Source organism: Scaptodrosophila lebanonensis, unplaced genomic scaffold (assembly GCF_003285725.1).
Source record: "Scaptodrosophila lebanonensis strain 11010-0011.00,11010-0021.00 unplaced genomic scaffold, SlebRS2 tig00000001-arrow-pilon, whole genome shotgun sequence".
NCBI classification, from domain to species: Eukaryota; Metazoa; Arthropoda; class Insecta; order Diptera; family Drosophilidae; genus Scaptodrosophila; species Scaptodrosophila lebanonensis.
The window spans coordinates 23,275,899-23,287,562 of record NW_022060529.1 but is presented as its reverse complement, the minus strand read 5'-3'; the positions used below and the strand labels follow the sequence as shown (position 1 = coordinate 23,287,562).

Here is an 11,664-nt window from a genome sequence, read left to right as displayed (position 1 = left end):
TCTGATTTTGTTTATTATTAGCATTTAAGTGCCCGTATTTTCCTCAGATTTATTTAGTGTGATCAGCTGATTAAATAAAAGCAACAAATTGCATTAACCATGTAGTACGAATACATATAAAATTCTTTTACTGGATGTGTAAATAAAGCAAAAGTGATTTTAAATGTAAATGCGCTAGTGCTGGTAAGCGCTGTCATGTAATCAGCTGAATTTCGAGCCATCTAACAGACTGCACGTCCTTCATACACACCATACATATCGTCAGCCCATAGGCCACCCACTAGTTTAGCTCGTATGAGAGCGCCCAACTCTACATACTTAATAATTAAGATCAATTAATAAACAAATTTAATGTGTTCAGTAGCGCATCGCATTAGCTTTCGCGCAATTTTAAAGCATAATGTTATTTTGCGCAGTTTTATGCATTCCCAGGGCGGAGTGGGTGCCATATGGGGCGTCATCGAAAGCGAATGGCCGAAGGACAAAGAAAAAACAAGAACACGTTGCTTGAGCACAGCGTCAACAACGACAAAGCGCGACTTTCTTAACAATCCAACGACACTAAAAACTGTGAGTGATTTCCAAGCGCTCTACGAAGCAACAAAAAAGAAATTTCAATGTAAGCCTTACAATTTTTAGAGGCATAGGTTATGCATTCTATTATTAGCCGTGTTAAATTGATTTAAATTGCCGCTTTATATGTATGTATATTTACGTACATTTGTGAATGTTGTTAATTTGCAGCTAAAAAGCTACCCGTCGATGTCCACCCAGATGCGGTTTTTGCGTGCAATGAGCTTGATTTGAGTGAAGTGCAGGTTTATGGGTTCGACTATGACTATACACTGGCTTGCTATAAGCCAATACTGGAATCCTTGCTGTACAATTTGGCTAGCGAGATGCTCGTCAAGCGTTTCAAGTATCCTGATGAAATTCTGGAGCTAGACTACGATCCTACGTTTGCGGTGCGTGGACTACACTATGACGTTGAGAAAGGTCTGCTGGTTAAATTGGACTCATTCTTGCAGTTGCAATTGGGATCTGTGTACCGCGGTCGCACAAAAGTCCCTGAGGAAGAGGTGTTAAAACTCTACCATAATCGCTTGTTGCCCATAGCATACGTCGAAGGTCCAAACAACACCTATAGGGTGGGTACCTATGAACATTTCCATTAATTTTATTTTAAACATACTAATAGCTTTCCATTTTTACAGCATAATACTAATTCGAAAATGGTGCAATTGGCTGATCTGTTCTCTGTACCTGAGATGTGTCTTCTGTGCAATGTAATTGAGTACTTTGAGGGAAATCGGATTGATTATAATCCGGAGATAGTGTTTCATGACATAAAAACGGCCATGGGATCGTGCCATCCCGTCATGCACGCAACAGTAATGAAGGATACGGAAAAGTATATCGAAAAAAATCCGAAGCTTGTCCAATATTTTGAGAAGTTGCAAAACTCTGGAAAGAAATTGTTTTTGGTGACCAACAGTCCGTTTTCTTTCGTGTGAGTAGCGTAAAAAACTTTCAAGAAAAAGTTTTCTATTAATTAATTTCGTAGTAACTGTGGTATGACCTGGCTGGTGGGCGCTCAGTGGCGTGAATTCTTTGATGTGGTGATAGTGCAGGCACGGAAGCCAAAATTTTTTACAGATGAATCTCGGCCCATACGCCTTTACGATGCGAAAACTCATTCACATTTGTGGGATCGCGTGTTTAAATTAGAGAAGGGTAAAATCTACTATGAGGTGAGCTAAGATCAATAAACAAATCCAAATCACTTTGATGTGTCTAACTGTAGTGAATTATTAATAAAGGGTTCCGTGCGTCAATTGCAAGAACTGAAGGGTTGGCGAGGTCATTCAGTCCTTTATTTTGGTGATCATCCCTATAGCGATTTGGCCGATGTAACATTAAAGCATGGGTGGCGTACTGGTGCTATTATTAGTGAGTTGGCGGTAAGCTAGGCAATGGTTCACAAAGAACACTAAGTCCTATTACATATTTTTATTTTTCTACAGCATGAAATCAAAACACTAAATCGTGTATTACATATTTTTATTTTTCTACAGCATGAAATCAAAACACTTAATCGTGTAGATTTTAAGAAGAGTGCCAACTGGTTACAAATGCTCACACAGCTTATAGAGGACACGCAGGATAATGAAAGCGAAGCGGCTCAGCAATGTCTGCGTGATTGGATGGAGGAACGCGATCAATTGCGGTATGCACAGTGAATAAATGAGACTTCCCCAACCATAACAATTTCAATATTACAGCAACAAGACAAAGAACGTATTCAATGAGCAGTTCGGGAGCGTTTTTCGTACGTACCATAATCCGACGTACTTCTCTAGGCGTCTGTTTCGCTTTGCCGACATCTATACCAGCGATATAACGAATTTGTTGAAATTTTCAACATCGCATACATTTTACCCCCGACGAGGTGTAATGCCACACGAATATGCCTCACATTTTATATAGGCAACATATACATGCATACACAGGGGCTGACAAAGTATAATATCGTACCATTTCTGTAGTTTTAGAACAAAAAGTGCCAGTTTAAAGTTAATGCTTAACTAGAGAATTTATAATGTAGTTGTTGCTGTTGTTTTTGTTAGACGTTAATCACTTGTGCAATGTTGCTCAATAAAGTCATGGTAGTAGTTAAGAAAAATGTTCTTTGGCTCGCTTGCCATAAACTTCAGTGTGTCAAGCATGGTCTGCATCTTCTTTGTGCAGCATTTGTACTTGCCCAAAGCGATCAGATCCCAGAGGTAGGTAAGCTTGGTTATATATTCGATTGAGTTTGGACCATAGCGCATAGTTATGCCATCCAATTGCCATCGAATAATACAAACTATTTCCTCATAATCCACATCGTCAAGCGGACACCCCTCTGTGAAAATGTAAGCGATATAATAAATTTATTATGTATGTATATATATGTATATATACATATATAAATGCATACCTTTCAGTGCATTAAATGCCTTATTCACGATTTCATTCGCCCAATATAGTTTTATCACATGATAATTCAATATATGGTTGCTCATTCTCTCGAATTCTTTGAACAGTTCCCGGCGATATTTCGGGTTTGGGTAGTATTCAAATAGGACAAGAAAATCTTCATACCAGTATACATTTTGCGCTTCTTTACAGACATCACAAATGAGCACATCACCATCCAATTGTTTCCACCAATTACGACTTTTTTCTGCAGGCACAAAAGTCTGACGGCAATTCGGATTTTCGCAGCGGTAGGTTTCAAACATAAACTGGAAAAATTAAGCGTTGTAACGCAGCAAAATTTAAAACTTCGCTATTTACATATTCCTCATCGGGATGTTGGCGCCGGCAATTTACGCAGCAGCAATGAAATTTAAAAGTGTTCTTAAGTTGTTTGCGACGTTCCTTAAAGGTGGTTGTTTTACAATCCCCAGTGTAACAGTTAAAAATCTCTTCATTTGCTTCAATGTCACGCAAGGCATAGTTAACAACCGAACGACCTTCGAATTTTGTGCGGATTGAGGGAATGCAGGAATGGTTGCATAAGCTCAGATGCGGTAAATTCATAGCGGTTACAAGCTGAAATGCACTAAATTTGTGTAAAGAACCGAGCTGCAGATGATGCGGACGATCCCACAGCTTCGGCTGTAAAAGAGTGAACTCCTTAAGCCCCAGAGTGATCGGCATAATGGCATCCCCTACATGACCATTCACCATTAGCTGCCCAGAACTGCGCAGGATACATGCGGCAATAAATAATTGCCAGTCCTCACTAGGCGCCGAAGTGTCTGCAAACTGGTCAAAGAAATCGGTACATTCGAACAGATAAGCCCGCAACAAATTGGCACAGAGCATATGGTACGTCAGTTCCGTTTCAGACACCTTATCTAGATGTGTTATCATTCGCAAGGTTTTCAGATATTGTGGTGCCGTAATATCATCATCATTGTCATCATTGGCAAGCGAGATGAATGTATGCCATAGTTCGCTTGCATTGCGTTGCTTCTGCAGCTGTGGCGTTAAAAGCGGTAGATATGTCAGGACTAGACGTAGTGCCAGGTGCGAAATACCCAGCATGTGGAGCAGGTCTCTTTTATAGGCAGCACATTCATATTTGTGAATGCTTTTGTGCCGTTCTCTACACTGACGAGAGCAGTAAACGACACGCTTATGACAATTTGGACATGGAATGGGTATCAGTTGGGTAGCGGCGCATTGCTGACAAATGAGATGCTTTTCGAGAGGCACAAAGCACTCGGCACTCTCGGTAAAAATGATGGAACCTTGTGGTATCCGCTCCTTGGCAATCATGTAGCGGCCTCGACTGCTTGCCTCATTGACGCTGTAAGTATTTGGTTGGTTCAGGATCTGTAAGGATAGCTGTTGAACTACTTACATCTGATGCACACTGCTTTCACCGGCAGACACTGGCTGCTCCTCTATGGCTCCTTTATGTTGGGTTAGATGCTGAACATTTTCCTGCAGTTCAAGCAATTGGCGCTGAAAACTCTCATTCAGCTGCATACCGCGTAAGCTGTGAATGTGCTCCTCCAATAGCTCCAAGTTTCCCAGCTTCCAAGCACAATATGCTTGTCGCATTATTAATTTGTGGTGCAGCTTCTTTGGATATCCAAATTCCAGTGCACATGCACAGTCGTCATAGGCCTGTCTGTAGTAACCATAATCCTGCAGAGCCATTCCGCGGTTTGCATACGCCAAGCACAGCTCATTGTTGGCGTTTTCAGCTGTTAAAATTGCTTCTGTATAGAGACGGCAGGCACTTAGCAACAGCTCCTTGTCGCCACTAGAGGATTTGTACTTTTGGTTGCCTTCCTCGCGGAGTCTTTGTGATGCAACACCTGTTGATTCTACATGATGGAGCTGTTCCAATGCTGTCAGAAACTCTCTGATTATACGCTCATGGGTTGGCCGATTATGAAGTGTGTGTAGCAATTTTATGGCCTCATACTCATTCGTATATTTCCCATCAAAAACAATAGATCCGCTTTGTTTTTCGAAAACAGCGTTCAAGGCCTGCATCTGCATGTTAACGTGCTTGCCAATTCAATGCAAATGAATAAACTAAAATTAAAACTACAAATATATATATGTACATACATACATATGTACATTCCTTAAGCTCACAACTTGGTTTTAGCTGAGAAGTTACACGATCATAATTTCGGCCTTCATTTTGACTTCGTTAGACCAAATTTATTTCATGATATTTGCAAGAAATGTAAGCCGGCTAATATGGCTTTTAACATAATCGATGGCCTTGTATCGATTTCAGTATCGCCACAAATTATCGATAGCATTCAAAAATATGTAGTTTTTATACAAATGTATAAATAAATTAGCAACCATATGAAAATTACGGTAACTAATGTGAATATGTACTGTGATTTGATATGGTAAAGCTTGAGTTAAAACTGACAATGGAACTATCGGTTGATTTGGTGATTATATTCATACATAAAGGAATAAAGTATGGATACAATTAATCTAAGCTGTAAAACATTTGTGTATGTCCGTTTGTGTTCTTCACTCTCAGGGCTGCAATATGGCAGTCCGTGTTTGCCTTTTTTCCCGTTTTTTAAATGTTGTCACCGGTTCATTATGATTTTTTATCGATATTTACCAATACCCCACCAGTTTGAGGCAAACTATCATCTCTATACCAAAAGTGCGCGCCAATAGTAGTACAAAACGTTAAAGCAAGAGTGCAAAAAGAAAAGAATTCAAGTTTTAGATTCTCTCAAGATGACACGGACGAGCATAGGGTTTACTGCTGCTATTGCAAAATCAATATCACTAAATTTGCGCGCTTGTGCAACAAAAAAGCACACAAGTGTAGTGAGCGGTTTTATACAAAATCGGCGCAAATAGATCAATTCGGGAAATTAGTGCACCAAAAATTATGACGATAGAACTACAGAGCGAATACAGCTGCACCGCAAAAAATGACCCAAAATCATTAAAAATGTTCTGGGTCGTCAATTTTCCGAAGATTTATGCAGCGATATCGGAGAATCAAAATGCAGTCTCTTGACGAATCAACGGACAAAACTTCTAGGTATTTTTTTTATAATAAAAATTGTTTATGTTAATTTTATTTTGTATACTGCATTTTGTATGTATAAATAAGTATACTTAATGGTTTCATCCATTTATGGATGAAGGCACAAAATATTTATTTACATTCTTTACACAATTTCTGCAATTACTCCTCATACATTTTTCGTTGTCAAATTTATAAAAGGCAGATTTAAGAAAAGTTTCAAAATTTGGGGAAAATGATTGCATCAATTCTGCACTGATTTGCAAAATAAATGCTAAGTTTACAGGATAGTTGCTCATATTTTGGTCTCAATTCATAAAATGTTGACTCATGTCTCTCCCTTTTATATAATTCATACGTCTCAGAAACCTTAAGCAAATAAAAAAACGGTTAAGCACTTTTTCTCCATCGAATATTAAAATCCTTTCGATCTGCAGTTTGGATACTAATATCGACTCGCACGTAAAATTCTTTAATAAATTGATTTTTTTCCTGTATTGACGATTCAGTCTGTAGTTGCAAAGGTGTTCTATAGTTTCTTTAAAGGATGTCAACGATCTGTTCTCTTTATTCTGGGTCTATCAGCAAAGCTGCTTTTACTTTATTTAACGCCTTTCCTAAGATATGTTTGTATTGTTTGTGGAGCTGATTGACTGGCGCACTCACTTTTTTTAACTTTTATTATTCTTTTTCAAAAGCAATTGTTCTTGCTTTTGGTGGTTCTGCTCTTTTCGATGCTCTTTTGGCCTTTTCAGGGCTTGTCTCCAGTTTAAGTGAATCTGATTTTATTTGTTGCCAATAGCGTTTTGAGTAAACTTTACTTTTAGTTGCAAATTTCATCTGCATTAACGGTGATTTAAAATAAAAAAAACAGAGTATATTGGTTTGCTCTTCTGCATTTATTTCAAGGTTTGTTTTTTTAGCAAACATTTTGAAATAAGTTCTAAGCAGTTGCACAATAGCTCTTAGAATCGTAAATGGTAAAAATAAGAAACAGATAATACACAAAGCTGAAATACACAAGCGTAAATTTCGGTATATATATATAGCCTATATTTCGCCATTGCAACTAAGAAGAGTTCAAAGCTCTTTAATTTAATAAAATTTGAACATTTCTCTTTAATATTACAAGTAAGGAAAAACTGTTTATTAACTTTCAATTTTTCGGTCATGGTGGACGTTTCTCTGGAAATGCCCATATGCCAGATAATTTAGAATTTTTTTTTTCGAAACCTGTAATTGGTTTTCAAAAAGTGCTTGGTCAAATGCGTTCTTTAGTTCAGTCACTCTCAGTCTTCTTCCTGGCGCTGAAAAATACAAAATTTCTTGTGAATATTCATCCAAAATAGCATTGTGTTCTTTGTCTGCTTCCAGACTAGCGCCAAACCAGGTTCATTCATGCGCACGACACTTTAATTGGACTTTTACCGTTACATTCTGGCACCATCATGCCGATGTCGTCCTTGTGTTCGCCTATGTCAGCTTCTAGATACTTCTTAAAGGGTAATCCGACTTTGAAAAGTTAATACTGAACTCATTAAATTATTGATAAAATATATTTTATTTATGGTCAACTAAGACCTTTTTCGAATTTCAAATTGTTAAGACTAAACTTACAGTCTTAAGTTTATTCCAAAGCTAGCTGTGGATATTTTTAGCGAGGATGGCAGTGGCACAGCACGACGTTGGAAACGGTGCAGCAAAGCTTCTGTTGGGACTTGACTTTGTCAGCATATTTTGGCGGTTTGGTTTTGCAATGTGTTTTTGGTCGTTTGGGCGTATGTTGATCCTGGCATGTGGCGGAAGCCGACGAGACGCTGATGCAATGATTATAAGTATTGGGACACTCCAATATAGTGCTAAGAATGACGCTGAATCGTATATCCGAGTGTTTTTGTTTGTTGAATTTATTTGTTGTCCTCTTTTAATTGGCGCTTGTCCCCAAGCGATGTTCTTATTTTCCATATTGTTTATTAAAAGAATGATATGTTGTTGAAATGAAGCTGCGCATTCGTTTGTGGCTGATGTTTCCTTCTGTAAAGGTATAACATACGGATGAATATTGCCAAAATCCAATTGAGTAGTTTATCCAGCCGCTCGGTATTGTCGATGTGTAAGGCTTCCAAAGTTGGTTTCTCCTGAGGTGATTTGGATTGTTGGAGTTTCCAGCTTTTTAAAAGATATGATCCCAAGTATTTTTTGAGCATTTGAAGTCCACTGCTGATTTCTTCTGCCTCTCCGTTGCTGAACTCACACAGCGATTTTTCTCCTCTCAGGAGCCTAGGCAAACAGGTGTTAATTCTAAAATTTGCAACTTCATTCTTATAGAATATATTAATGTAATATTATTTCTTGCAATTTTTGACAATTTCATAAATGTTTTCCTTATTTGATCAATTTCATATGCTTCCTTTTTCGATAGTTTTTTATTCACAACCTCCTCTTTGGGCTACATGCTACTGACATTAGAAATTATTGAATGGTTCTGTTCTGTGTGGAACGTGAGTGTATCGAGTGCCCTCTCTATTTGATTCAAATTCGTACTTGGGGGAGTCTGCCTTATGGAGAAATATTTGATTTTTAAAAACGTTAATATGTATGTATTAGGAATCTAATTGTGGCTAAAGCTAACATCACTATGCTGCTACGATGTTATCCTTTCCTGGTTTGTACAACAATTCGTAGTCAAATTCTTCTAGATATGCTTTCCATCTTTTAATTCTGGAATTCCCATTCCAGCTGCTAAGTGACTGTGTTAAGGGCTGGTGGTCTGTAAATATCTTGACTTTTTCCTCTCCATACAAATAATTTGTAAGCGATTTTAGTGCCCATATTATCACAAGCATTTCCTTCTCATTGGTGGCGTAGTTTTCTTCCGCCTTAGAAAGAGTTCGAGAAAGGAATGTTATAGGGTGGTCGTTTTGTGACAAAACGGCGCCTATAGCAAAATTAGAGGCGCTTGTGGTTAGGTAGAACTCCTTAGAGAAGTCTGGAAATTTTAAAACGACCTTGTCTGAAATCAGCGCTCTTTTAATTTTTTTGAATGCCGCTACTGCATCCTGATCCAGAGCAACATTTTTTTTCTCTGATTGGCTTTTGGAAACTCGTCCGTCCTCCCCTCTTAAAAGAGAGGTAAGTGGCTTTGCCAACTTAGCGAAATCTTGAATGAATCGTCTGTAGTACCCTGCCAGTCCCAGAAATGCCCTAAGATCTTTTAGAGTTTTGGGAAGTGGATAGTTGGCTATTTCCAGAACTTTTTTCGGGTTTGTCTCGACACCTTCTTCAGAAATGACAAAACCGAGAAATTCGACTTTAGTTTTGTAGAACTCACACTTGTCCAACTGACACTTCATATTAGCCTGTTGCAAACTTCTGAAAATTGTGCTCAGATTTTTTGTATGCGACTCATTAACTTTGCTAAAGACGATGATCTTGTCGATATAATTGTAACATATTTTACCAATATGTTCACGAAGTATGTCATCAACTGCACGCTGGAATATTGAGGACGCGTTTTTTAATCCGAAAGGGAGTCGAGTGAACTCATATTTTCCGCTGTTAACGGTGAAGGCAGTTTTTTCTATGTCTGACTCTTTTAGTGGGATTTGGTGAAATCCACTTTTAATGTCAAGAACGGAGAAGAGTTTATTTTCGCCCAATTGGGCTAGCATTTCGTTAATTATTGGAATCGGATATTTATCCGCTATTGTGATCTTGTTGAGTTTTCGATAATCAATGACCATGCGATACTTTTTTTCATCAGATGCATCTTCCTTATTGGGGACAATCCATACGGGTGAGTTGTATGGCGATCGAGAAGGACGGATTATTTCGTCATCTAATAATTCATTGATTTGCTTATTGACCTCATCCTTAAGAGAAATTGGGAAAGGATAAAACTTGGAATAAATCGGTGAATCTGTCGTGGTCCTAATTTCTGCTTGCACTCTTGTTGCGCAAGTGAGGCTTTCGTTCGGGTCTGCGAAGAGATTGGGGTAGGTTTGGATTAGCAGGTCTAGGTATTTTTTCTGGTTTGTCGGAAAAGGTGGACTTTTTCCTAGTTCAAATTGGGGTCGATTCATGTAGCTTACTACCTTAGATCGTATGCTCTCCATTAGTTCTGGATGTTCTGGTTCATTCTGAGCCTGTTGATACTTGCTGTATGGTCTCTGGAATGCGATTTCGGCGTGCTGGCTGGGATATGTGTAGTTCTGTCTGAACTTGTTTGGTCTCATATTGCTTGTTTGGTACTGTGGGGGATTCCGTGGAGGATTCGGTGGAGGTGGGTGGTACCTCCGAATATTTTGTGGCAACATCGATCGAGACCCCGATGTCGGCATTCTGCATTGTTCTGGATTTCTGAAAGTCGAGTAATGTAGTCTGCCAGTTGTGAGTTCAGTCAGATAAGCCTGGTTTTCCAACTTGAGGCATAATTGAAGAGCAGTTGGTAGATCTGTTGGTTCCTTTATAAGGAGTAATCGAGATAAATCTCCACGTAGCCCGCAAATAAAAGTATCTAAAGCTTTGTCTCGATAAGATTTTGTCATTACCACTTCGGCCTCTCTGCCAAGCCCCATTGAATCGATCTTATTCAGTATGAGGGACAAGTGCTTGCAAATGACCTGATAGAATTCTTCCACTGTTTGGTGCCCATTTTGCACCATGGCGTTCATCTGATATTCTAGAGTCCACAAGTCTCTTTTGTCCGCGAAATGAAGTGTAAGGCATCTCGATATAGCTTCCCAGTTTAATGGTACGTTATACAATTCGAGTGCGGTGTCTGCCTGTCCCACTATTTTATTGCGAATGGTGTGCAATATTCCAAAGTACTTTGGAGTACCTACAAGACATGAGTAGGCTTCTAATGTCCTTTCTACACTTTTCTTCCAGGAGCTAAACTCAGAGGGGTTGCCACTAAATTCCCGAAGGCACTTAACTATGTCTGGAATTCTATCCAGATCGGACTGGTTTGCACAATATTGAGGGTCTATTGTCTGATTGGGTTGCCGACCTGCGACCTGTTGCGCCAAGGCTGGGAAATGTTGTGCCAATGTTTCATTTATAATATCTTGTATTTGCAGTCTGATCTGTTCGTCCATGTTTCTGTTCTGTTTAAATTCTAATTGTCTTTGCAATATATATATATATATGTATGTATGTATACAAAGTTACGGTAAAAAGGGGGTAAACAATTTCTTTGTTTTAATGTTTTTGAACAATAATTTTACTATTTGTGTTTAATGTATTAATTGATTTTTGTTGTTGAATATTTTACTTTTCTTATGCAATCATTAACCAATTTTGTTCTTTGAATAGTTTACTTTTCTTTATCTAATATTAAACAAGTTTCTCTTTTAAATATTTTACTTTTCTTCATTCAAGCAGTTTTGACGTAGTATTTGATCATTTTTAGCCTGTTTTATTTAATCACCTTGGTTGCAGTATTCACCTAATTAGATTCTTAATTATTTCTTTTTTATATTGGTTTCCTTTTTTTCTATATTTATTTCTTATAAAAAATGGATTTTCCTGTAATGTCAATATTTTCTTCACATAAACACTATGCATACAATATTTTTAGTACA

At 38.2% G+C, this 11,664-nt stretch overlaps 2 protein-coding genes across 6 annotated transcripts; one reads left to right on the top strand and one right to left on the bottom strand.

The window, feature by feature from the left end:
- Window positions 1-340: 340 nt before the first annotated feature.
- On the top strand, window positions 341-2,677 carry LOC115627190 (5'-nucleotidase domain-containing protein 3). Of its 3 annotated transcripts, none has more exons than XM_030522816.1 (7): window positions 343-570; window positions 745-1,148; window positions 1,215-1,510; window positions 1,565-1,751; window positions 1,821-1,961; window positions 2,076-2,227; window positions 2,283-2,487. In XM_030522816.1, the coding sequence occupies exons 2-7, from the start codon at window positions 900-902 to the stop codon at window positions 2,485-2,487; spliced, it is 1,230 nt and encodes a 409-aa protein (XP_030378676.1). In that variant the 5' UTR covers window positions 343-570; window positions 745-899. The 3 variants fall into 3 exon arrangements, with proteins under 3 accessions (XP_030378667.1, XP_030378676.1, XP_030378657.1); XM_030522797.1 differs by having other exon boundaries at window positions 344-619; window positions 2,283-2,677; XM_030522807.1 differs by lacking the exon at window positions 2,283-2,487 and having other exon boundaries at window positions 341-619; window positions 1,821-1,950; window positions 2,076-2,204.
- LOC115627171 lies at window positions 2,504-5,219 on the bottom strand. 3 transcript variants are annotated; one of them, XM_030522776.1, is made up of 5 exons: window positions 5,141-5,219; window positions 4,415-5,073; window positions 3,340-4,360; window positions 2,981-3,287; window positions 2,504-2,905 (listed from the first exon to the last, which is right to left on the bottom strand). In XM_030522776.1, the coding sequence occupies exons 2-5, from the start codon at window positions 5,062-5,064 to the stop codon at window positions 2,631-2,633; spliced, it is 2,253 nt and encodes a 750-aa protein (XP_030378636.1). In that variant the 5' UTR covers window positions 5,065-5,073; window positions 5,141-5,219; the 3' UTR covers window positions 2,504-2,630. The 3 variants fall into 3 exon arrangements, with proteins under 3 accessions (XP_030378636.1, XP_030378628.1, XP_030378645.1); XM_030522768.1 differs by having other exon boundaries at window positions 4,415-5,206; XM_030522785.1 differs by lacking the exon at window positions 2,504-2,905 and having other exon boundaries at window positions 3,202-4,360; window positions 5,137-5,155.
- Between the last annotated feature and the right edge of the window lie 6,445 nt (window positions 5,220-11,664).

Coding starts and splice junctions, on each gene's coding strand:
- LOC115627190 (XM_030522797.1), top strand. CDS start 352: ATGTGTTCAGTAGCGCATCGCATTAGCTTTCGCGCAATTTTAAAGCAT. Junction 620..744: donor AACAAAAAAGAAATTTCAAT/GTAAGCCTTACA, acceptor GTTAATTTGCAG/CTAAAAAGCTACCCGTCGAT. Junction 1,511..1,564: donor AACAGTCCGTTTTCTTTCGT/GTGAGTAGCGTA, acceptor TTAATTTCGTAG/TAACTGTGGTATGACCTGGC.
- LOC115627171 (XM_030522776.1), bottom strand. CDS start 5,064: ATGCAGATGCAGGCCTTGAACGCTGTTTTCGAAAAACAAAGCGGATCT. Junction 4,361..4,414: donor GAAAGCAGTGTGCATCAGAT/GTAAGTAGTTCA, acceptor AAATACTTACAG/CGTCAATGAGGCAAGCAGTC. Junction 2,906..2,980: donor GGCATTTAATGCACTGAAAG/GTATGCATTTAT, acceptor ACATTTTCACAG/AGGGGTGTCCGCTTGACGAT.